At 37.3% G+C, this 26,938-nt stretch overlaps 1 protein-coding gene across 1 annotated transcript in view; it reads left to right on the top strand.

Moving 5' to 3' along the window:
* RASEF (RAS and EF-hand domain containing) overlaps nt 1–22,901 on the top strand; it is a 34,929-nt gene extending 12,028 nt beyond the window's left edge. The window contains exons 3-17 of the mRNA XM_059834151.1: nt 801–891; nt 3,650–3,745; nt 4,820–4,897; nt 5,354–5,469; nt 6,263–6,331; nt 7,028–7,112; nt 8,514–8,605; nt 12,354–12,588; nt 13,645–13,782; nt 13,870–14,017; nt 14,957–15,038; nt 18,670–18,784; nt 19,644–19,763; nt 20,753–20,829; nt 22,793–22,901. Coding sequence (XP_059690134.1) covers nt 801–891; nt 3,650–3,745; nt 4,820–4,897; nt 5,354–5,469; nt 6,263–6,331; nt 7,028–7,112; nt 8,514–8,605; nt 12,354–12,588; nt 13,645–13,782; nt 13,870–14,017; nt 14,957–15,038; nt 18,670–18,784; nt 19,644–19,763; nt 20,753–20,829; nt 22,793–22,901 — 1,651 coding nt within the window. The remainder of the gene's footprint in view (nt 1–800; nt 892–3,649; nt 3,746–4,819; nt 4,898–5,353; nt 5,470–6,262; nt 6,332–7,027; nt 7,113–8,513; nt 8,606–12,353; nt 12,589–13,644; nt 13,783–13,869; nt 14,018–14,956; nt 15,039–18,669; nt 18,785–19,643; nt 19,764–20,752; nt 20,830–22,792) is intronic.
* The last annotated feature ends 4,037 nt before the right edge of the window (nt 22,902–26,938 follow it).

The raw sequence follows: 26,938 nt of genomic DNA, 5'->3' as shown, positions 1-26,938 counted from the left end.
TATAGTGAATTGTGTTTCTAGTTCAGTTACGCAGTTACTTTTTTCCTCTATCACACTTTGTTGGGTTGAACTACTGGGAGTTAATGCCAAAATATGTCATGCAGAGTATTTCCATAAACTGAGTTCAAAGGTTAGTTTATATGCACACACATGTGCATAAGCACATAGAGTAGCTTGCAAATGATTTGCTGTTCATATTTTGGGTAAGTCCTGGACCAAATTTTTTGCAGGCTCTATTCTTATGTTTAATGTCTTAAAACATTTTGACTCCTCTTCCTTGGCTGTAACTTTTGAGTTTTAGTATACACGCCCATTATACTTTCATTTTAGAAATGATATTTTTGCTTCTTCAGCTTCAAGGGGTGTATTTACCTATGGTAACTACTGTGCATTTGCAATCTTACATCATTGCTGCCAAAACCAAACAGATTAGCTCAGGACAGAGATCTTGTATGTGTGGGTGATGCAAAGTTGCTGTACTTATCCTTTTGAAGTCTCTTCACAGGATAACCAGAGGGGCTTTCTATCTCTGTAATTTAATTTTCAGAGTGCAGACATTATGTATTTCATATTAATCATCAGCTGTCTGTTATTGTTTAAAATCTAATTTGCCTGTATCTTCAAATTCATTTGTGTTTTTGGTTCCCAATCATAACAGTTTCAAGGTCTGGGCAATCTTAAACTGTTGCCATGTCTGTCTGTCTAATTTGTTTCAGCTGAGGTAGGCAGATGTGTTTCACACAACATTTCTGTCAAGCCAGAGGGCAATTCCTAAGAGAGTATTTACTTTTAAATTTTAGAGCTCAGGATAAAGCAGCAGTTCAGCTCAGTGAGCTGGAGGAAGAGATGGAACAACGGATACAGGCTGCAGAGCATAAAGTTAAAAAGGAAGTGAGTATTTTATATTTACAGCATTTCACAATAACCAAACTCTCAGTGGTCTTAAGCAGGATTGATGACCAGGTGTGTTTTTGATCCTGATGGGCTGACTCAAAGGTGCCGAAGGCAGATGAAAAGAAGCTATCCAAATGCAATTGAAAATGTATTCTCTTAATGCTTTCCCAAAGAGGAATGGCTGCTCAGATGTAATAAACCAATAAAAAGAAGTCTTTCTCTTATGTGAGAATAGGCTGGGCTAGAGGAGTTTATTTCTGAGACCAATATTGGAAACATTGGAGAAAATGACCTTTCACCATAAAAGAATGGAATCTAGTTCTCCTAGTAGATGAATTTTTGTAGAACTTAATGCTTAGATCATTTGGTCCTAATTTGTATATCTGACTGGAGTGGTGATCTTTCCCCCATTCTCATCCTGCAACTATATTGTAGAGCGTTACAGACATAAGAGAGGGTAATTGTGATGACAGTGTGTGGGGGCCTGGACCTCCCAAAGTTGATGGGAAATTCTGTTTCAATGTGCTCAAGTTTTAGCCGTAGTTTCAACTAGCTTGCAGTCTTGATGGAAAAGTAGAAGAATCCTCTTCCCCTTACCTATTGAAAGATATATTAGAGCCACATGTGACTGTGTAATTCTAAGCAGAAAGCAGTACAGTAAAACCACCCTACCTGTGCTGTCTGCTTAATGTTGCAGTGTTACTAAATTCAGGTAGGATAAACCTAACTTTATAATGTGCATAACAGTTTGTGAAAGTGTTCTAATGTGGATGTAAGAAATGCATTAATTAAAACATATACTATGGGCATAGTTATTGCTTTGTAGGACACACAATGTACTGAACGTCTATATATTTGTATGGGTTGTTTCACGAAAGGATTTGCAGAATCAGAAGCAATGAAGTGCAGTCTGCCAACTTGCTGATTTTAAATAGTTCATGGTGATAGGTATGTGAAGGTAAATGGTATTCTGATAGATTTGCTTCAAACAACATCTTCTTCTATGCAAGAAGAAACATTCCTACCAAACCATAGAAGTCAGTTGTTCTCCTAGAAACAAAATATAATGACATAAAAATGTTAAAGATATCACCCCAAAAAGCATATTATAATATGTTTAACTAATGATAATGCAACTCTCAGTAGAGAGAAACTTTCCACTTCCAGAGAGACTAAGCATTCGTGTTTAGAAAACAAATACATTTGCTCTGGAAAATTTCTGTTCTGCAAAATGTGGTAAGTTACTGAAAAAAGCCCTGAAGACTTTTTCACTACTGTAAAAAGGTGACTGGGATGTGTGTATTCGTTCACTCTGAGAACGTCCACAGTTACATACTAGCATTATGTAAAAACACATCTGCTATGTATTATCCACATCTAGTCTGTGTTTCTCATTCTAAAAAATCCTCAGATTGTCACTGGGTAGCATGGATTGCAATTTCACTGTTCACACCTAACTATATACATGAAAGATGGGCTATAACTTGTTTCTCAGAGTGATCTTTTAATTTTCACTGCTAAATGTTCCCTTTTGCTCGTAGCTCCACATACTCCACATGCTAAAACGCCCTGAGAGTAAATGTAAAATATTTACTTTGTGGGATTGTACTAAACCATTAATCTTAATGCCTGTACGCAAGGCTATTGTTTGTCAGAGTGATCTCACTCATGCCACTGTGACACCTGCCTCTGCATGATAGTATCTGCAGGTTGAGCCTATCCTACATTTTGTTTCTTCAAGGGAAGCAAATAGTTACCAAACAATACTTAGGAGGCCTACATAGGTGCCAACAGTAGGAGAATCCAGCTTAAGCTGATTGCTTTGATTATTGTTTTAACACACAGATTATCATTTAACACACGGATGTCAGTATCACCTACAGGAAAGCATTGAATTCTGAGCAAAGTCCATGTCTGCCTTTTCCGTGTGAAAACTCAACCTGTCTCATTGGCACCACATATACTGCTGCATTCTGGTTTCTTGTATTGTGAAACTGTGCACTGAAGTCCTTGGGGAGTGACTACAGTGAGTTAAACACATACTCATCTATAGCATGCGGAACATACCATTCTTCTCATTGTGCTTGATGTAACTTCCTTTCAAAATCCATGTGTTTTGATTAGAATAAAATTCAGAAGAGTGTACGTGGTTTGATATTCAGTCCAAGTACCATATGAAACTAAAGATGCTGTCATCAGCATACCTTTTACTGAACATGGGCCTCTAACACTCCAACACTTGCAAGCAAAAATATTTAAAAGAAAAACAGAAGTAAGTAAGTAACTGATGGCGGCACAGTAATGTTATTACTAGCATATTGTACACCAAGCCATAGAAGGCTGGTTTGAAAAAAAGCATGTAATCCCTTGATTTGTGTCCAGTTGTGTATATATACATCTATATATGCAATACACACCTAAATTTATGTACAAATAAAATTTGAACACTTCTCTTTCACTTTTTTTTTAAGACATTGAGAATGTTAAGCACAGGAGACTATGACATGAATAACAAACACTGAATTAACCTGTATCTTTGCTTCCACCTTACCATTTTATTTCTATGAGTATTTTATAAGTAGACTGCAATTACAGAATCAGAATCTGGATTTTAAGGAAGGGTCAGGTTGAAGTAATGGAAAGACAAAATTACACACATTAAGGGGAAAGTCTGTGGTTTCCAAACTGATAAATGCATTTTTTAATAAACATTTGAAACCTTTCTCAACTTTTCATGAGATTAAAAATATTGCAGGAGAAGCGAAAGGCTGAAGAAGCACTAAATGAGCTGAAGCGCCAGTATGATACCGAAGTTGGGGATCTCCAGGTGACAATAAAAAAACTTAAAAAGGTAAGTGAGTTGAAGTCATGGCAAGAGTTTTTGAAGTGTTTTAAGAGATACTGACCTTATGAAGTGCCTTCCCCAAGATGGATAATCGTAATTGTATCTTTTAAATTTAATGTGTATTTGTAAATTGTAACTGCAAATAATTTTTTAGGTTGTGTTGTCATTCTGTGATGTTGTATTCATTCTGTGTAATTTACTGAAATACTTAGGAGAGGGACCAACTGCTAGCCAAATTCGGTTGCTGAATAATTTTCTAGGTCCATCAAGCTGTTAATACTGCATTTACCTGGTCTTGTATTTGATACATTAGAAATAGTCTAATATATTGCCTCTAAGGATTTGTAATTTGTAGATTTAGATGAAATTGTCAGCCCAAATATAGTGATTTACAGAGATATATTGCCTTTTGGCAGCTAGTACATTTTCCTCAGATGTTAATGGTAGAGGTGGGTTTAAACTGTCGTTTTAAACTGAAATTACTAGTGGAACTAGTTATTACTATACTGAACCTAACTCCAACCTGGTATTTTCATTTAGTACCTAAGCGTAAGGTAAACTGAAATCTCAGATATGAATATTGGTTTGGGTTATTTTGTATTTGGGTTTAATTTTCACATTAGTTTTTGCTATATGTTTTACCACAATTCATATTGAATTGCACTTAAAAGAGCATTCATAGAAATGGAAATTTCTCACAAGAAACATGAGAACTTGTAGTATAAATACTACACAAATGAGGTAGTATATAATTTTTTTTAAGGTTAATGCCAATACACCTGTTCATATCTTCTCAATAGCTGGCTTCTGTGTTACTAGTTATGCATATTCAACACCTACAGAGTGTGAAATGCTCATTAAATATTTTTTAAGTATTGATTTAAAAAATTGTATAGAAAGCCAGTGATTTTTGGACTAATGCTGCCTACTCACACAGTTAGGAAAACTCTGAGTTTTAAAAACTTTAGTAGCTTTAAAATGTTGTAGGGGTTATTTAGTATGATTTCAATTAATTTTTATGTACTTTGAATCAGAACAATCAATAACATACATTAATTGTGCATTTTCTTATCCTTCTAGCTGGAGGAGCAATCCAAAAATGTACATCACAGGGAAGATGTTGTTGAACTGAAAAAAAGAATACATGATATGTTGCTGGTAAGAGATGATTATCATTAACATATTAATTTACCCTCAGTTTTAGCCTCTGCAATACAGATTTCTATTTTTTTTTTTTTTACATTTAGTATTGGTAAGCTATGAAATAAACTTTTAAAGTTGTTGATAAGTGTATGAGGATCTGTAACTTGGAAAAAAACCTGTTCTGTATAAATGCATACACATTCTAGGTACAATATTTAGAAATGGCTTGAGATGATATAGTCCCCTTTTTGTGCAACTGAAATGGAAAAATAAAATTTCAGTGGTTCTTGCATGCTAATTTATTGACTTCTGTGTTGATTTAGAGTTCTTTGATTTTCTTTTCCCCTCTATGCTCAGATTTTCTAGTGTTTCATTTTTAATTTTGATGGGGTTTATTTTACCATTATAATATGTCAACATCTTATGCAGGTGACTATGACAGCTAACATCTAATATCTTTCTTTTTTTAAGGAAAATCAGAAACTTAAGAAAGATCTTTTAGAAGCACAGACAAACATAGCTTTTTTGCAGAGTGAATTAGATAGCTTGAAAAGCGAGTATGCAGATCAGACTTTGAACACTGAGAGGTAAGGTACTTCGATACAATACTATTTTCACCAGGGGAAAAAATCTTGTCTGATGTAGTTATTATGTATGCAGTTGGTAACTGTTATTTTCTAAATTTGCCGTAAATGACAGGTACATGTTTGACACCATGCAAAGTATACCATGACTACTGTTCACTTCTCTTGTCATGTGTCTGAAAGAACAAGTTATGGATATGATGTGAACTCTCATAATCTTGCAAGGAAGCCCATTGATTTTACTGGGACTCAGGAGTAAAAGTAAATTGCCATCAGGCAATTTTTTTCTCCATGACTTCCACTCAGATGAATATTTGTATGAATATTAGGGAGAACAGTTTTGGAAGCCTCCCACATCAGTCTCAACCAGTTTTTTCTGAAGTGAATGAAAACTGCTTCTAGATACTTATTTAAAGGAGCGTAAATGACAGTTTCATTATGTGGTTATCTTCAGATAACACAAATGATATTTTAAGGGGAAAGGAGGCAGTCCATATGGTTATTTTGTAGATCTTCTATTTTTCATTCATAGTCTTTGTTGAGATGCAATGGCAGAGATCATTGAAGTTACCAAGTGATTTTCCTCTGCATAAAACTGCTTTTAACACATTTCAGCAGAAATGTAAACATAGAAAAACTGTATTCAAAAGTATTTTGAAATGGTATCTTTTCCCCACTATATATTTATCACCTCTTATAGATGTTGACTGTTGAGGTTTGTCCTCTGCCAAAAGCAATAATATAAAAATAAAAAAGGATATCCTGTGAAGTATAACTTCTTGGGTTTTTTTTGCAGAGACCTAGAAATGATCCGAGAGTATACTGAAGACAGAGATAATCTGGAAAGACAAATTGAAATACTTCAGTAAGTTCTTAGTGATTTTTTTTTCATAGCCTGACTGACTTTCATTCCTTTATAAGCTGAATGAGATTTGTCAATCCATGCTATTATAAAAAGTATTACTTGGCTCCTTTTTTATTGACTTTACTTCTCCCGTAACTCCCTGTCTTACCACTATCTGGAAAGTACTAAGTGTGTGCAGTATTACACAAGGGGCACACAGATTTTTGCTTTCAAGTAGGGTCACAATGAATAGTTTTTTTATATCTTTAGTTAATTTCTTTATCCTAAACATATTCTTTCTTTCAAGCAGCTGAATCACATTTGTCTTTAGAGTAATCTCAGCAATGCTTACAGGATAGTCACTTTGTATTTCAGAAATGGCTGTACGAGTTTACTACCCCTTAGCTGTTTTTTTGTGGCCATTCCTACAGTGTCTTTTTTACTTTCAGCTGACTGCAGACCATGCTACAGAAGTGAAAAGGGTTTCTTAGGCTGCTACTGTAGGCTAAACTTCACAGTGCTTTTGTCACGTACAGTCATTTGTTTGAGTATACAACAATACATTTCTAGTTCCACATTACTCTTCAGTGTTTATCTAAAAAAGCCAAAAGAGTTTTTTGATATGTATTTTTTCAATTTTTCTTTGTGATAAGTTACATAATTTTTAATGGTTTTTTTTACTCTACTCCTGCAAGTTAAACTATGTTTCCTTGTTAGATCAGCTAACAGAAAGCTACATGACAGCAATGATGGTTTAAGAAGTGCACTTGAAAACAGTTTCAGCAAGTACAACAGATCATTGGTATGTATTTATAAATTTTTTATGTTGTACTAGAACATTTAAGAATTAACACACCAAATGCAAATTTGTTTGTACTGCAGTGAGTACTGAGAAAATTGAGTTTTACTCAGTGGGCTCACTCTGGGAATGAACTTGTGTAGTTGAATTTTGTTAGATTTTACTTATGTTTTGTGAAATATTGGAGTTTTGTTAGAGCACAACTCCTTTCTGAGGTGCTTTGGAAAGTAGTGATTTTTTTAATACGTTATGGCCAAATGTATCTGATGAGGTGAATAAATCAGCAGTTTCTCTTGCACTAAAGGGAGTATGTTTGTATTGTGTATAAGGGAGTGCCCTTCCACTGAAAACACACTTTTTCAGAAAACTGCTTTCTTTTAGTAGGAAGGTCTTACCCTAATTTGAACTTTCGTCCAGGGAAGTCACTGGGAAAATGAATAACAGGGACTGCGGATAATAGGGACCTCAGTCAGACCCTTTTGGGCTATTACAACTGTATGGGGATCTGTTGTAACAGATGTAGCCTGGCATCCTCCAAACCAGAGAAAGGAAGGCTTGAAAGTTACTAAAAATCTACTCTACACTGCCATTTCGCAATATTGGGAAACCTGTAAACTCTAAACCTGATGATTGGGCAAGCCCTTACATCATCAGGAAAGCAACTAACTGTTTTAGAAGGATGGGGCCAGAATAATGGGCCCACAGAGACAATACTGGCCAGGAAGGAAGAGAGTAGGGGTCATTGCCTGTTTCTAGTGTACCATACCAATGAACGCGAATACCTTTGGCTGATACAGGCTACCAGAGATTCACTGTAGATGCAACAAGAGATACCATTTCCTTCTGCCATGCCCTGAAACATAAGGGCAGCAGACTACAGAGGAGACAGAGGAAACTGTTCTCAGTGGATAAATCTGTGGAGAGACAGAAGAACGTATGGAATACTCGGTCACATGCTATCGGTTGAGATCTCTCCTTCTCTCCACTATCTTACTCAAGAACCGGGAGGTATCTCTACTGAAATTAGGTCAGCCAGTGACATTTCCCTTTTCACTTTAGTAGTCAATATGCCATTTTTCTAAATATTGCTTTTCAAAGTTTAGTATTACCAAGTCTTCAGGTATAGTCAAATGAAATCATCCTCTTGGAATTTCCATTGTCTTTTGTGGTTGAGTGTGGCTAGCAGGTTTGGTGTTAAGACAACAGTGGAGCCTGAATGCTATATGTAATCGGCCTTTTGACATCCAGTCCTATATAAAGCATGAGGGTTAATTAAAAATAAGTAGTTGAATATATATGAAAATACATAGTAATTTTGATGATGCATACTTTCTTCATGACAAATCTAGATGCTTACACTGTGTTCATCAAATTTATTATGTATTTGTTATGTATTTTTGGCAGCGGTTAGCAAACACCTCTCCAGGAAGTACCATTTCTAGAAGCAGTCCTAAATTTAATGGTGGACAGTCTCCTCTAAACCCACGGTATGACAGGTAAGCCAGGTTTGCTTTTATTAAGTTTAAAAAGACTAGGGCATCACACTTGTCTTAGAAGAGCAAATATTGTCAAATAACAGAGAGAATAGTTCTGTCTGATTCAGAAGAAATGTGTGACCATAGCACGTGATCCAAAGTATACGAAGTCAATAGGAGCCTTTTCAATGACTTCAGAAAGCTCAGGAAAACTCTTTTCAGTGACAATCCTGAATATATGGAGAGTTCAGACAGCCTTTTGTTTGGTCTTGGACTGTTTTGATTCTAGTTTGATCCTCAATCTCCCATTCTTGTCTCCAAGAAACTATAAAAATCTACCGAGGACCTCTGTTAGCTAGTTTACTCAGTACTTAAGAAAGAAAACATTTTTGGTTATATCTTCAGCCTGTGTGTCTGCTTTTCCCATGTAATAATTATTACAAAGGTATGTGGGCCTAATTCTTCAAAAGAATAAACATCCTCATCGCACACTGACATGCAAGAGTAGTGAACGCACTTGGATATTAGTGGGGTAAGAGCTGCAGAGAACAGTAAGTTATGTAGGCTTGGGGATGAGTGGCTGGAAAGTTCCCCTGCAGAAAAGGACCTGGGGGTGTTGATCGACAGCCGGCTGAATATGAGCCAGCAGTGTGCCCAGGTGGCCAAGAAGGCCAACGGCATCCTGGCTTGTATCAGAAATGGTGTGGCCAGCAGGAGCAGGGAGGTGATCATGCCTCTGTACTCGGCTCTGGTGAGGCCGCACCTCGAATACTGTGTTCAGTTTTGGGCCCCTCACTACAAGAAGGACATTGAGGTGCTGGAGCGTGTCCAGAGAAGGGTGACGAAGCTGGTGAGGGGTCTGGAACACAAGTCTTCTGAGGAGCGGCTGAGGGAGCTGGGGTTGTTTAGCCTGGAGAAGAGGAGGCTGAGGGGAGACCTTATCGCTCTCTACAACTACCTGAAAGGGGGTTGCAGAGAGGTGGGTGTTGGTCTCTTCTCCCAAGTGACTAGTGACAGGACAAGAGGAAATGGCCTCAAGTTGCGACAGGGGAGGTTCAGGCTAGACATTAGGAAAAAGTTCTTCACTGAGAGAGTGGTGAAACACTGGAATAGGCTGCCCAGGGAGGTGGTAGAGTCACCCTCCCTGGAGGTATTCAAGGAGCGTGTGGATGTGGCATTGTGGGATGTAGCTTGATGGGCATGGTGCTGTGTGGTGTTGGGTGGGTTGTGGCTTGTTATTGTTGTTGTGTGGCGTGGGTTTTGTGGTTTTTTTTTTGTTTGTTTGTTTGTTTGTTTTTTTTCTTTTCTTTTGTGGGTTTTTTGATGTTGTGTGTTTTTTTTTTTTTTTTTTTCTTTTCTTTTGTGGGTTTTTTGATGTTGTGTGTTTTTTTTTTTTTTTTTTTTTTTTTTTTTCCCCAGGTTGGACTCGATGATCTTACAGGTCTTTTCCAACCGTACTGATTCTGTGATTCTGTAAATGCAAATATCAAATGGTCAGAGCTACTTTGGTTTTGTATTTACTGGATGCAGGTCATTGATCAGAGCTTCCTCAGATCACCACAGAGACTCTCGCTGAAGTCACTGGGCATTGGATTCAACCTCAAGTGCTGTATATCACGCTATATTTTCACACTTCTTTTTCTTCTTTTTTTTTTTTTATACAGCTGGAACTGCCAGCAAAAATGTGTGTCCTTACTCAATTGATAGATTGTTTTGTCTTATTTTTCTTTCACCGGTACTTCAAACTCTAGAGAGATCTCTGTTAAGAGTTCTTAGTAGTGTGTTTTACATTTTGCCAGAGAGATGAGTGTCTTTGGTAGGAATTAAGTTGGCTTCTGCTTCACACTAATAATATCGCGATTCATTCAGCAGTGTTACTCTTATTCTGCTGTCTCCATGTGAGATGTATTTGCTGGCTGTAAAGTTTTGCTTGTCGCAAACTGATTCCTTCTGCTGAATGCAGATAAAACCAATTCCCCTCTGTTGGACCCTCTGCAAATTTTGAGAGGCATCCGCTACTAAGTTCCACATTACATTGAGTAATTTTCTGAAGGGATAACTAAAACCTCTCTGGAGGCTTAGTGATATCCTTCTCTGTGAATATTTTTTAGTACTGGCCACATGGTGCAATCCTTGGCATTCCCACAAAAGTGAGAAATGCAAGCTACTTTAGAAGAAAGTTTATGTGGTAGGAATAAAACTTACTCTTAACACGTGTGACTTAGTAGTATTGAAAGACAGAAAGAGATATGAATATCCCAAAACCTGTTCATTTTCAGTACTTCGTACGTCTCCTCACATCAGATCAGCATTAAGAGATACTGATTTGCATTCTAACATGTTTTAAGCCATATACTTTCTTTTTCCTGCTGTATCATACATCTTGGTCTAACTTGCTTTAAGCACATACGAAATTCCCAGCGTTGAATTCATGAAAATTGCTTACTAAAGACCTTTATTTCAGGGAATGCCTAACAAGCTTAACTTTATTGTAGCATGCACCCTTCCTCTGCATTTCAGTGATTTGGTATAGGCTAGCAGGTGCATGAATACAAATGGCATGGATGCTGTGATATTCTGCTGCAAAGATCACTCTCATTCATGTGATTATTCATTAGCCTGAAAGGATGTAAATTAGATGATTCTGGATGTTGTTGCATGGGACAATGATGCCTCTGTCACCCCTATTTGGCCACTTGCAGGGAGGAATTATATTTGACTCAGTAACAGCTTCAAAAGTTGCTGATTCTCCCCGGTGTACTTTTCTGTGGTGTGCCATTGCATTGGGAGCTCCCAGCCCCTCTGGCAGCAAACTATCTTTACAAGGATTGATGCTGACCTTGTCTGTTCTAGCAGTTCAGTGCTTCACATCCATTCCCAATAGGACAGAGCCAAACTAGTTCTCTCTTCTTCACTGTGACTTGGAGACCTTTACTACCTCACGTTAATTTGTGCCTGTCCCTGTCTTGCTGCAAGAGTAGGATAATGATTGTAGCCATAGTAAACTTTTTAAAAAGATTGGTTTTTTTAAGATTCACTCTATTAATCTTTCTTTTTTGTAGTTTCATTTACATAAATAAAAACCAAATTGTTTTTTCTGTAGGCCACACTGTCATTGCTGCATCCATTTAAGTATTTTTATCTATTACAGCATCGAGAATGAAAAAAAAAAGAAAAGGCCTTTGAAGGAAGGGTGAGGGGAAAGAAAGGACTTTCATTTAAAACCTTAAATTTTGCATAGCCTACCAAACTGTAAGAAAACACGTTTCAGTGATTTCTTCCACCATTACTTATGTCTTGCACTCGGTTACCTCCTTTTCTATATTTACAGCTGTTACTTATTGGCCTGTGTGCCTCTGTGAGCAAAAGCATTCATTTAAATTCGATACAGTATTTCAAGGTTATTTCATGTGTCTTAGAATAGGCCAAAATTAACTAAACCATCAGCTATCATTTTCTGCCATTGATGTCTTCATAATACTTAATTTTCTGAATCTTTTTTAAATAATCATTTTTTTCTGTGTATGAACAAATAGACATTCTTACTGAGACTCAGGAAGTCATAATCAATAACATTATATAATTTGAGCATCCTAAGAGATATGATTGAAAAAGAAATTATTTAGAAAGGCAAATAGGCATTGACATATGTCTTAAACTGTGCAGTTAGCATTCCTAAGTATTGAATATTCCAGAATGTCTCAGATTTTCTTGGGAAAAACAATTGTGGACTAATTTTTGTTTTCTGCCTCCAATATTTTCTTATTAGATCATCTCATTCTTCTTGTGTGGATGAAGATTATGATTCTTTAGCCCTTTGTGATCCTATGCAAAGGATAAACTGTGAAGTTGACAGCTTACCTGAGAGCTGTTTTGACAGTGGTTTGTCTACCCTGAGAGATTCAAATGAGTATGATTCAGAAGTGGAATACAGGCATCAAAGGATTATTCCAAGGTCACAGTGTATGCAAGAAAGCTTTGGTGGTGATGCTTCTGATACAGATGTAAGTGCCAGACTTCCTCCTTCTCTGAGAAAGACCTTTGGTTGGAGACAAAATTAGTTTCCTGTGTTTAAAATGAAATGGATCTTTACCCATAGGCCAGTTAAAACTATTTGGGTTATATGCATTTAAATAAGATCAGCGACAATTTTTTTGAGAATGCATAAATAGTTACTCCTCTTTAAAACAAAATGTTTGTTTTGACATATTTGATAGGTTTTTGAGGTAATAACTTAATTTTTGAAGTACACATTATTTTTAAAGGTTGTTGAACAGCATGCAGAGAGGAGCCCATTTTCTAATGATTAAAAAGCAGATACTATAGAAGTAAAATAGGCTTCTGTTCACTTTCTCATATTATGCTGTGGCAGTGAATGAAAAAATCTCATATCTAAAAAAGAATGTTGTTAGTGCATACAGTGACTTACACAGTAAGTCTCAGAAATTTAGAAATGTGGGAAGGTGTTAATGTGTCCATTTTATTGTTACTAAAATGACCTTTACTCATGACTACGTAGCAAGACTAGTATCAAGCACAGCAGAACGCAGGGGTTTTTTTTAGAGCAGATCCTTTACTGTTCATTTAGTAGAGTCATCTAGTTTCTGTCTGCAGTTGAAAATGCTATGAATAGTGTTGATTACAGCTGTGCTGTATTTAATTTAGCTTGAGTAGTAATAGCATAGAGAGTAATGTGTTGTAGGGAAATTCTTAATTTTTGTAAAATAAGCTTTGAAATAAAGTATTTATTTATTGTAATTATTTTTTAAGCTGAAATTTTCCATATGGAAATTATTTTACTCTATCTGGAAACTGAACTGAAAGCATGTATGCCAAACAGCAAACATGTTTAAGGACCAAATGTAGGCTATAGTAAACAGCAAATGTGAATAAGAACAGAATAATCACAGTATTATGACTAGAATTGCACAGCTCTATTTGGTCATTTATCGCTGTTTAATCCAAACTGTTAAAACAAATGTTTTAATCAGTCTTAGCTGTGCCTTTCCAAAAACCCATACTTTTCTCACTGGAGCTAACACACTAGCTTGTACTTTCAGGTTCCAGAGATCAGGGATGAAGAAGCATACAGTCCTGATAACAGCACTACAGTATTAGACTGGAAGTCCTCACGACCAGTAAGTCGAAGCAGCTCAATTGCTTCAACAAGGAAATACATTTCCGCTCTCACCCCTCAGGTAACCAGTTCTTTAGAAAAAAAAAAGTGTTTGGTATAGAGAATATTTTTATGTGAGTTGAAATAGAGGGGTTCTTTTTATTTTCAGTCAGATGCAACCGAATGTACTCCGAAATATCCCAGTTCAGAGAAGGCTTACAAGATTGTTCTTGCTGGAGATGCAGCAGTGGGAAAATCCAGTTTCCTTACGAGGCTTTGCAAGAATGAATTTCGAGGCAATACTAGTGCAACGCTGGGTATAGTTGTTGTTGTTCTTAAAATACTACAGTGAATTTCATTGCTGTTCTGCAGAAGTGGGTGAAAAGATTACCCTCTGTGATTGCTTGCCAGGGTTTCCTGAATATACACACGCAGTAGGCTGTGAATTCTAATTCACTACTAAAATTAGAAGTGCCTAACTGCTGTTTGAGTGGATAATAGGGTACTGCTCTAATTTAGCTTCTCTTTGCAAAGCACAAAGCCTGTTCCTGAACAACGCAAAGCACCAGAAAAGGGAGTTTCAGTGTAAGAAACTTAGAATGTGTGTACGATCCTTTTCGCGTTTTTCATTGCTTTCTTGTCTTCTCAGCTCTTTCTTCCTTCCGTAGTATTTCATACTATCATTTGATGTCTTTCATACTATTTTTTGTCTCCATTTCTTCAAAGTGTTATTGAAGCCTTGGTTTAAATGCAGCTGAAGGGATTTCTGACTGACTTGTTCTGTATATATAGCTGTCAGCTAACAAACTTGTCTTACTGATTCCAAAGCGTGAATTTTTGTCTTCCAATCAAATCATAGTTATATATTTGTACTATTGCCTCTGACTCAGGATTTTTGTTCTAATTCATCTTTTTCCTCCTTGGCATTTGAAATAAAGTCTGTTCTATAAAACTTTTTCTCTTCTTCCATAAAACTATGTAGTAAAATAAAGCAGAGAGAGATCTTCTTGTTTGCTGGTCATAATGCCAAATTTGTATCAATGCTTCTGGGAAAACGCATGGGTAAAATATTTCTTTAAAATAGGTTCAGGGGATTAGTTCAGTTCAAGGGTATGTGAACAACTGAAATCTCATACTCTATTAAAAGAGATGAATTTTGAAATAACTGCTGTACATGGCACATAACCTTTCCTTTTCTGTGGGTTTTTTAGGTTTATTTATGTTTTTTATTAGACTGTACACATTATTGTTTTCAGGTGTGGATTTTCAAATGAAAAGACTAATTGTTGATGGAGAACCTACAGTGCTACAACTGTGGGACACAGCTGGGCAGGAGAGGTTAGTGATTCTCTGTGCTTACGTAATTTCAGTTGTTTTGTTTCTAAAAGATATTTGCCTTTTTTCATCTAGGTGAGAAAAATTCCACTAAATATTATGCGGTCCTATAGTGAGTCATTATGGCCATATGTAAATGTCTATAAACAGATGTGATTTTGCACTGCTGAGACCCTAAGACAGGTGGAACGTTTATTTGTTAGCTTTGGTGAAGCCTGAGGTAATCTTTTCTTTATGCAGAGAGAAATAGTTGAGGTTCACCATAGCATTAATTAATTAAATCTGTATCTCCCTCTCTTGCGATACAAAAAGATGGAGTAGATGTACATTGTTTCTTCCATTTTCAGTCTTTAGGTTTTTTTGTCCTTCCAGACCTGTATTTCTGAGCAGGCTTCATATTAGAGATTCCCTCTCTTCACCCTCCTCTCCTCTTTCACAGAATCACAGAATCACTAAGGTTGGAAAAGACCTGTAAGATCATCAAGTCCAACCATCAACCAACAAACACCACCATGCCCATCAAACTATGACCCACAATGCCTTGTCCACATGTTCCTTGAATACCTCCAGGGATGGTGACTCCACGACCTCCCTGGGCAGTTTATTCCAGTGTCTCACCACTCTCTCGGTAAAGAAATTTTTCCTAATATCCAGTCTGAACCTCCCCTGGCACAACTTGAGGCCATTTCCTCTTGTCCTGTCAATAATCACTTGGGAGAAGAGACCAGCACCCACCTCTCTGCAACGCCCTTTCAGGTAATTGTAGAGAGCAATGACGTCTCCCCTCAGCCTCCTCTTCTCCACACTGAACAACCCCAGTTCCCTCAGCCGCTCCTCATAAGACTTGTGCTCCAGACCCCTCACCAGCTTCATCGCCCTTCTCTGGACATGCTCCAGAACCTTAATGTCCTTCTTGTAGTGAGGGGCCCAAAACTGAACACAGTATTCGAGGTGTGGCCTCACCAGTGCCGAGTACAGGGGCATGATCACCTCCCTACTCCTGCTGGCCACACTATTTCTGATACAGGCCAGGATGCCGTTGGCCTTCTTGGCCACCTGGGCACACTGCTGGCTCATCTTCAGCCGGCTGTCAATCCACACCCCCAGGTCCTTTTCTGCAGGGCAGCTTTCCAGCCACTCGTCCCCAAGCCTGTAGCGTTGCCTGGTGTTGTTGTGGCCAAAGTGCAGGACCCGGCACTTGGCCTTGTTGAAACTCGTACAATTGGCCTGGGCCCATCGATCCAGCCTGGTCAGATCCGTCTGCAGAGCCTTCCTACCCTCAAGCAGATCAACACTCCCACCCAACTTGGTGTCGTCTGCAAACTTGCTGAGGGAGCACTCAATCCCCTCATCCAGGTCATCAATAAAGATATTAAACAAGACCAGTCCCAAAACTGAGCCCTGGGGGACTCCACTTGTGACCGGTCGCTAACTGGATTTCACTCGGTTCACCACGACCCTCTGGGCTCGTCCATCCAGCCAGTTTTTTACCCAGCCAAGAGAGCACCTGTCAAAGCCACGATCTGCCAGCTTCTCCAGGAGAATACTGTGGGAGACAGTGTCAAAGGCTTTACTAAAGTCCAGATAGACAACATCGACAGCCTTTCCCTCACCCACTAGGCGGGTCACCTGGTCATAGAAGGAGACCAGGTTGGTCAAGCAGGACCTGCCTTTTATGAACCCGTGCTGGCTGGGCCTGATCCCTTGGTTGTCCTGCTCGTGCCCTGTGAGCGCCCTCAAGATGAACCTCTCCATAATCTTCCCCAGCACCGAGGTCAGGCTGACAGGCCTGTAGTTTCCTGGATCCTCCTTCTGGCCCTTCTTGTAGATGGGTGTCACATTGGCAAGCCTCCAGTCATCCGGGACCTCCCCCGTTAACCAGGACTGTTGATAAATGATGGAGAGTGGCTTGGCAAGCTGCTCCACCAGCTCCCTCATCACCCTTGGGTGAATGCCATCAGGCCCCATAGACTTGTGGGTGTCCAGGTGGCATAGCAGGTCGTTAACTGCTTCCTCCTGGATCACGGGGAGTTTATTTTGCTCTCCATCCTTGTCTTCCAGCTCAGGGAGCTGAATACCCTGAGGATACCTGGTATGGCTGTTAAAGACTGAGGCAAAGAAGGCATTAAGTACCTCAGCCTTTTCCTCATCCTTGGTGCCGATGTTCCCCCCTGCATCCGGTAAAGGATGGAGATTCTCCTTGGCTCTCTTTTTGTTGATAATGTATTTATAGAAGCATTTTTTGTTATCCCTTACGACTGTGGCCAGGTTGAGCTCTAGCTGGGCTTTTGCCTTTCTAATTCCCTCTCTGCATGCCCTAACGAGGTCGTTGTACTCTTCTTCAGCTGCCTGCCCCTTCTTCCAAAGGTGAGAAATTCTCCTTTTTTTCTCTGAGTCTCAGCATAAGCTCCTTGTTCAGCCAGGCCAGTCGTCTTCCCTGTCGGCTCTTCTTACGGCACATGGGCACTGCCTGCTCCTGCGCCTTCAAGATTTCCTTCTTGAAGAAGGCCCAGCCTTCTTGGGCCCCTTTGCTCTTCAGGACCATCTCCCAAGGGACCCTCTCAACCAGTGTCCTGAACAGGCCAAAGTCTGCCCTCTGGAATTCCATTGTAGTGGTATTGCTGACCCCCCTCCTTAACGTGGCCAAGAATTGAGAATTCAATCATTTCATGGTCGCTAAGCCCAAGACGGCCTCCGACCATCACTTGTCCCACCAGTCCTTCTGTATTCATAAACAGCAGGTCAAGCAGGGCACCTCCCCTGGTAGGCTCCTTTACCAGCTGCGTCCACACACTCTTCTTTCCTTGAAAGTCCTGATCTTAATTTTGATTGTATTTAGTATACGAAAACTTCTTCCCAAAGACTTAAAAAGACTTATGGAAAAATTGTACAGATTGCTGAATGTATATCTGAGGTCCTTCAAATTACTGTCTTGAGTTTCCTCAAAATCCTATGACAGCCTTACTTGAGAGCCGTTACTTCTTTACTTACAGCTTTTGGGGCTTATTAAGAGGTTGAAAGTCAGTTTAATTTGTTCATTGACCAAGATTTGTGTTTACTTTTGCCTGAATGAGTGTTTATGTGAAGTTAGGTAGTCAGACGCCCAACCATTCTCCTCCCACATAATAAATTTTTGAAGAATATTTTAATATATAATGTAAAAACCTAGTTGCTGTACTTGGTTATTAAGTAGATTGTGTTATGTTAATGGCAAAGATGACTGTAACTGATGAATTAATTCCTGGAATAAGTTTATTGGTTTCATATTTTTTCAAATGTAGCGGAGTAACCCACTCAATTTAGGAAGTTATATGTAAGTGAAAAAGCCTGGCCAGCTAATCAAAAGTCCAGTGCAAAGCAGATTATTTGTAATAGATACATTGTAGATTGTTTTAATACAAAAAATGTTGACTGCTGTTTAGGACAGAGTCCTATGGATCCTTACGGAGCATTTGTAGACCTGCATCAGCAGTTTTCAAGAGCTACTTATGAAAGAAGCTATGAGAAAACTCATCTTGTAATGTGGAGAGGATCTTACTCAGCAGTGCTATAAAGAAATGCTGTGTTCTTAATGATGTTAAATTGAATTCTTTTTTGATAATGTGGCCTTATGCAAATCTTTTTTTTCTGAAAGATTCCGAAGTATTGCAAAATCGTACTTCAGAAGAGCAGACGGTGTCTTACTGCTATATGATGTATCGTGTGAAAAAAGCTTTCTTAATGTGCGAGAATGGGTGGATATGATCGAGGTAAGACCCTTCAGTATATACAACTTACAAACTATGTTTCACTGCATTGTTCACCTTACTATTTATAAAATTTTAATATCTGTGTATTGGAATTAGCCAGAGTGCAGTCTCTTCATAGAAGTAAAAGCTACATGCATGTCCTAAATGTATCCTGATGTATTCAGTCAGTGTTAAAACTGATACATCTTTTTGTATAAAAGGGTATCATATAATCACACTTTTCCCATTCACCCGCTTCTGAAATTCACATGAGAACCCATTTCAGATACCCTCTTGTGGGTGGCTTGAGTATTCCTTGGAGTCTTTGCATTTTAAGCCTATGTGTTAGATTTTCTAAATTGGCTACAGTTCAAGTGACATTTTCAGTATTTCTTTCTATTGTTACTTCTTGTTTGTTCCTTTGATTACAAATTTGCATTTAATGAAAAGGCTTTTTCTCTCATACCAGAGGTGTTTAATAGGAGAGAAAGTGATAAGCAAAATCTTTAATTCATCTTCTGAAAGCCGTTTCTTTTAATCATGGTATAGGAGTTGGTCACTTTTCCCATAGTAATTTTGTCATACAGCATTTGGATACAGTAACTGTTTCCATTAGATTAATTTAACACATGAAATTCCTTGCTGGGAAGCAGGGCTTATGGGAATGGAAGCACATCTTTGCAGGATGATGTTTAAGCTGGCTGCTTAAATATCAACTAGCTCATGAAAAGTTCTCAGGATGACTTTCATAATTTGTCGTTTTTTGTGATAGTGCACAAGACTTTTTTGGGGGGAAGGAAATCATTATGACGTGATGATGCTAGTTACTTTTTTGTATTCTGAGTGTTCTAGCAATAAGGAAATAAAATCCTCTTTATAGGATGCAACTCATGAGAATATTCCAATTATGATGGTGGGAAACAAAGCAGATCTCCGTCAAGCTGTTACAGAACAAGGGCAAAAATGTGTGCCTATAAACTATGGAGAAAAGCTGGCTATGGTAAGGTCCAAGTCAACCTCTTTAGTGTAAAATGGTCTTAAGAACTTTAGTCCGAAAACAATGTGAGAAACCAGTAAACAAAAGTAATTTTCTGGTCATTTGTTCAAATCTAGTAATTAGGATTCATGGATACTTTTCATTAAAACTGTCCTATTTTGATGGTGTTTGCTGGGCTAAATCACATCTCAGTGTCCACTGAACTGAACTTCATTATTGGTTGGGGTAGTCTTCTCAGTCTTTATGGTGAAAAAGTGGATGGACTAGGAGACTGAGTTTTTCTGCTGCCAAGGAGAAATTGCCAGTGCAAATATAGAGCACACTAGTGAGCATATGAGGCTTTTCACCAGCTTTTGAGTGGAATGTTTTCATCTTCAAGACACTATCTTGTATTCCTGCCACGTCTGCAGAAAGAAAAAGGGAACTCCCTGCTATAAATAGAAGTATGGACAAGTTTTTTGCATGTATTTGTACGGGGGATAAGGGATGCACATATCCCATATTTTGCACAAAAAAATGTAAAATATTTAGAGTCTTGAGTTGCTGAGTGCTTGCACAGTTGATTGATTATACAGGGACAGATACCATGTCTGTTACTTACGGAATGATATTTCTGGTTAACCTAGAATACCAGATGCTGTAGTTTATGAGCAGCTAACAAGCTGGATTCAATAACCTGTCCTAGCAACTCTTCCTATTTTGCAGTCTTGTGGACAAGAAGATTGAGTTTGGACATTAAGTCTACAATGTGTTTTTTATTGAGTTTGTTAATTCAGAATATAAAAAAGATACAATTAAAAAGCAATTACTGTTTTTTTCACAGTACTAAACTGAATATATTGGTGAATGAAGAGTACCAGAAGAAATCCTGTTCATTTAAATGTGTGTCATCTTTCTTTGTGCTGTTTAGGAAACCATTTGTAATTGTATACACATATTCACGTGGGGACCATTTCAGATTAGTTGGCTTAATATTTTATTTTTACTCACAGACTTATAATGCTCTATTCTGTGAAACAAGTGCTAAAGATGGATCTAATATTGTAGAAGCAGTTCTTCACCTTGCTCGGTAAGTAGCCATGTTTCTAATTTCGAATAAACACATCTGAGTATATTTTATAAAAAGGACATTATATGTGAATATACATGCAAAGACACACATATACATTTAAAATTGTACAAACATCAAATTCAACAAACAAAGTTTAAAAAAGAATACCATGTTAAATCTTTATAGATAAATGCAAGACAGCATTTATTCTCAGTTTAATCAAGTAACATTTTTGCTTGCAAACATTACAAAGCTGTCTCAACTTAGATTAGAACTCAGTTATGGAGCTCACAATTTTAAAACCTGTTTGGTGAATGAATTACATTTTTTAATGGTACATGGGTTTACTTTCTTAATTCTTTCTTAAATTAATTTCAAATGTGTATAATTCTGTGTATAATTAATTCTTGATTCTTTCACAGATATTAACACATATTCAGTTTTAATACTGACTGTTCTAATCCCACATATTTTCTTTTATGTCCCTTTCTCTAGATTATTTGAAGATAGAAATTCTGATTATATCCATTTAGCAATCTGTTATTTCTCTGATGATGTGTAAGCCAAACATTGGGCTTCTCCTAGCTTTCCAAACCATTCTTGGTTACAATAGAATTTTGAAGGGCTGGCAGTATGTAATGAATCCTCAGTCTCTGATTTTTCAGTTTAATACATAGAGATCAAGGTCCGAATTACAAACCATATTAATGTGATTTTTGCATCAGCCTAATGCAATGATCAAACTTTTTGACATTTGGTCAGTATTTGATTATTTGTTGTTAAAATACTACCGAATAACATGGCTTGAATACAAAATACTGGCTTTCTAGAGAGTATCATTGCTTCTTCACATGGCACTTTCAAAAGCACTCATATTTCCAGGAAAATGCATCCGTCAGAGATGCAGCAAGAATGTAGGCATTTATTTTTCTGTCAGCATCAATGTGAAGTTAATTGCTGATTTGTTAAATGACTCATTTCCAAGAACCTGGCCATGAGTGCAGCAGTGGATTATGAAATTGAACATACGTAGCACAGTTATATAACATTAATCACAGTTGGAAAATTATCTCTAATGTTTAAACATGATGACTTTGTTTAACTGTTACAAGGATAAAAAATGTTTTGGCATTTGGAGCCTCTCTTTTCAGAATCTCAAAAAAAAAAAAATTGTTATTTTTCTTCACAAGGTTCATTGATCCTCAAATGGTCTAGACATTACCCAGAACCTTGGTCTGGAATGGTTGGCTGCAATATCTTTACTCAAGTCTTAGTAATTTGTATTCTTTGAAAGAAGCATTTCATTTTGAAATGAAATGTTCACTTAGAAATTTTTATTACCGTTATGTTAAATAATACAGTGTTCTGAGAGGAACTTCATGAATTTATTCTACTAATATGAGGAGGACTTAAATTATTTTTTATATTTTTATATATATATATATATAAAAAGCAAGAAATTTTAGAGCTAGCTTTTGACATTTTAGGGGGCCCATAATAAGAATACAGATCAATAATCACTCATAGATACATAACTTTTAAGTCTGCATTTATAATAAAACATCCATCAATGTGCGTTTTTCCTCTGAGGATAAATTTATACTTGCAATTGCGGTTATTTAGTTTTATACTTTCAGGTATGAACATATTCTGTTTCTATGGTAATATACTGAAGCAAACAAATTAAAGAAAAATGATCAAAAGAAAAGGAAAGGGAAAACAGAACTTTGTGGAGTTATTACATATTAGAAATTATTATATTTCTGTCACTATGACCTGTACAGAAATATTGTTATGATTCCCAAATTGGAAACTTATGAGACATATTGATTCTGTGCACTAAAAAACATAGTTTTAACCATGCAATAGATGATGATGATGAGCTCTGTAAGATATACGGGGAGAAACGAAACAGTGAACATGAAAAGTAATATATTAATTGAGTGCATTTTTTTGTTTGTTTATTTGGGTTTTTTTACAGTGAAGTGCGAAAACGAAGTGATAATCAAGATGATACAAGGTCAGTGACGAGCCTGGCTGGGACACCTGTCAAAAAACAGGCACTCTCGAAAAACTGTTGCAATGTTTAAGTGACAGATACTTTTCCTGACCTAAATAACTTGTATATTTAAAAAAAAAAATGAAGGATTTCAATAATGTATTCTTTTTATTGTGGATTTATACATTTGTGTATTTAGAAATTGCACATGATGTTGAAAATCCAGACTCTACTTTCTACTCATTCATATTTGTGCGCTTGCTTTGCCTCATAGGCTCTGGTTTCACTTTTCTTAAGTAATATAAGTCAATGAAGTGAGCTCAGAATCAGAGCTACAGTAGTCATGGCATACAATACTGTAATATAATATATCTTCTTTACCTGCTTGCTTGTTTGTGGGCTCAATATTTCTTACATACAGAACATTATGATAATATACATCACTCATAGGAAAAGAAAAAATTACAGCTTCAATTAATTTAATCTCTTTTTGCTCATGTCTGCTTATCTAGTTTTTTGAAGGCCTTAAGTTATATGTTGATGAAACATCTCCCAAGAAAACCCCAAACCACTGAAAGGTTGCCTAGATCCAGGTAAAACCTAAGTTCAGGGCATGAAGCAGAATGGTCTCTGTTGGGAGAAGAGAGTGGCAGGTGCATGGGGTTCTAGCGTAATTTTGCAAAAATTGGTGAGTTAGAATTTATTTAATTTTGGGAGTTGGGGTTTGATTCAGAACTGACAAGTAGACTTTACATCTGATCCTACACAGCTCAGAAGTGAAAGGAACATTTGCATGGACCATTACCGTTCAAAATTCCAGAGAGACTATAATACCTGTGGTATGTAGGATTACTGAGTTGAATTAATGATCCAATACCTGCCTGTTTGTTTAGACTAGATTATTATTAGTATTGCAGAGAGATATGGGTTGTAATTTTTCCCTTGTTTTTCAAATGTCGTCCACTCAGACATTAGTTGAGGGATTGTAATAGTACAGAGGAGTCTGTTTTAATGGATATTCTTTATGCATTTTTGAAGTTTTAAACCTGCAGGTGAAAGAATTGCTGCACGTGCACAAGCATCTGTATAAACTGTTCATTTAAAGAAGTCCCTGAAATGAACAGCAACCACTTACTTTAATGAGAATTCCTTTGCCTGATTTTAGGAAAATTCTGAGAAACTCACCAGTGGATGGTAGCTTTAGGTGTCAGCATCTCTGAAAACTGAGTTATTATTGCTTATAATAGTTCCCAAGAGTCCTATAGTGTAGTAAAAATTGTAGATATTTCTGCAGTTAACAATCATGATCCAATTCTTCTCAGCTTTCACTAATTTTGATGGGAATGGGATAGGGCCCCTTCAGAGCAGCAAACCATTTCAATCTTTTCTGTGTATATTAATAAAACATCTTGAGACTGAAACCTAGTTCAATAAATCAACCTTGGATAAAGTTTTATGGACTGATTGGAAACCCAGATGACTAGCAGCTGTTACTGCATTTTATCAGCACTATATTTGAACACTGCATAACCTGTACTGCTTTATCAGTTTCATAAAATGTGGAGTTCTCAGAAACAGGTTGGTTCATCATTTTTTAAAAAATACAGTTTTAAAGTAGTAAGAGCAGTGTTTTTAGGCATCCTTTCAAACGTCTAGATCAGAGCAGCAAATCCTGAAATCTTGTTCTTAACAAGACAGAGAAATCTCATGCCAGAAGGAGTAAGACATTTTATTTCACTGTATTGTACTTCAGCCCTAGAAGAGAAAACACGTTTGGTGTCCTTTTTGAAGAACTAAGGGAATCTTCACACACTGCCTTATTCCATGCAGGAGAGTTTAGGGTAGGGTCTTCCCACCCAGCAGCACAAGAGACTTCACTGTAGTCCTGAGACTTATCTGGAGCAGGTGGCAGAGAATAAAGGCAATGCAGGTGTACCAGGAATATGCCTGGTCACATATGTATTGTTTACTATTAACCCTGTATTATTTAAACAAGAAAATGACAGGTGTAATTAGCTTCTCTGGGAAGAAAACCACACTTAACTGAGTGCATTGATGAGGGCCTCTTCTGTGTTCTTTGTGTGTAAAAGCTTCTCTCTCTCCAAAGGAGTGAAATGGAAGTAGAATTAATGTGGGTTGTACTTGCAGATAGTTCTTCCTGCAGTGGTAGGGAGGAGAGAGGGAGATGATCCAGTGCTTGGTTTCTGAAGTGTAAGCTTACAACACGTAGGCATTTGCATTTTCTCAGTATGAGAAGGTCATGATTCTAAGCTGTTACTTACATTTCAAAATATTGCTCCTTCAGTGGTACTAACTTCTGTTAACTTGTAGGGCTTAGACTGAGACTCAGTGTTCTATGTGTGTCTCCTGAACCACAGTGTTTGACCAGCTCTGTGGTCTTGGCCTGCAGTAAATGAGGTGAAATATGTTTGCCTAAACCTTGTTGACACACCTGAATGAGCAAAATATTTTGGCAGGATACAGAGGGTCACATAAAGTTGTTTGCAAGAAGGATTTCTGGAAGTGGTGCTGTCCAACCTCCCAAGCACACAAGCAGAGATGGACTGTTGCCAGCCCTAGGTCAGGTTAGCTGGGGATTTGGCTAGCCAGGCTATGAAAATCTCCAAAGACAAAGATACCACCACCATTCTGGGCAACCTGTTCTCGTGCTTGCACTCTCCTTCTGGATAAAATTTTCTCTCCATGCCCAACCTCAGTTTCCCAAGTGGCTACAAATTTGTAGCCGTTTCCCCTCATTATATTATCTCCTGCCACGAAGAAGAGTTTGACTGTGATCTTGGTAACTCTCCTTTCATGTCTGTAGGCTATTAGATCCCCCTTGGCCTTCTTTTCACCATTGTAGTAACATTGTGAGGTACCTCTTGGAAATGCAGGTTCCACATCCCCGAGTTAGCAGCGTGTGTGCATGTGCAGTAATTGCTTTCATATCTAAGATTCTTATCATACAGAGAGTGCCATGTGAATGTCCATGCCTCTGGAGAGCCTGGTTGAAGGATGTGAGTTCAGGGACCTGCCTTCACACCTGTTTTTTTTCTCTCTGCAGGATTGGGCCCTTGATATTTTGGGTACTTTTTTTCATTTATTTTAATGACCAAAATCTCTCTTGTGTTATTTGGCCAAATTATATAAACTGAATCCCATTTTTTAAGCTCTGTAATTTTTATGTGTCATGTAAAGCAACTTTAATTTGAAACAGTGTTGTTTTTTAAATAAGATTCAGGGTTGGAAACTTAACAAAGTTTTACCTTGGAGTAGTTTTATGGTCAATGTATAAATTACTAAAAAAGCACTACCAAATGGGGATATAGCTTATAGCTCAGTTGGAACTGGTTTTAGAAATCCTATGATGATCAGTTCTATCAAGTCTGAATAGTCATATAATACCATGTAGAATTCATGTTAAAGCAAAATAACTTGGAAAAATAATTAATCAAATTTAGAAATTAAAGCACGCATTTATACATAGAAATAATTAATATATAAAGTTTTCTGTTGTTTTGCTTTGAAAGGTTACATTACCTTCTACCTAAAATGTAAAATGGCAAACATCAGGTTTCTGCTCTGACATGGTTGCACTATTGTACTTTGAATGTTTTTATGGTTTTGTTTAGTACATAAGAACTATTCATTTAATCGCACAGTTATTTTTTTAGTTAGTGGATGTGTTCCCTTCATACATGTATTTATTTGAAAAGGAAAGGCCTTTCGTGTTTTTCCTCATGATCTGTAAATAAATTATTTTTATTCAGTTGACACAGAAGTATTATTTTATCCTGTATTGGTTTTGACCCTTTTTAATTGTGGCATGGTACACATTTCTGAAGCAGTAATTTCTGTGAGATGCTCTGAAAATGTTTTGATCACATAAGTTCTTGTAACCACTTTGTGCCTGTTTAGCATGCTTTAGTGGCTTAATAAGACAAGCTGCAGCTTCTTTTAATTGTTCTTAGAAGTACAGTTATGACCTAACATGGTTTAAGTATTTTTCTGTGTAACTATTTTTGTATTGACTTACAGAATTGCCTATTATTTTAGGAAACATAAATTATAGTTTTAAATCTGTATAGCCTATTAAAGTGTATTCCAAGGAAAATATCTACAGGCCAC

Source organism: Gavia stellata, chromosome Z, assembly GCF_030936135.1.
Source record: "Gavia stellata isolate bGavSte3 chromosome Z, bGavSte3.hap2, whole genome shotgun sequence".
Classification (NCBI taxonomy): domain Eukaryota; kingdom Metazoa; phylum Chordata; class Aves; order Gaviiformes; family Gaviidae; genus Gavia; species Gavia stellata.
Note: the sequence above shows the minus strand (reverse complement) of the source record. Positions and strands in the feature narration are given on the sequence as shown.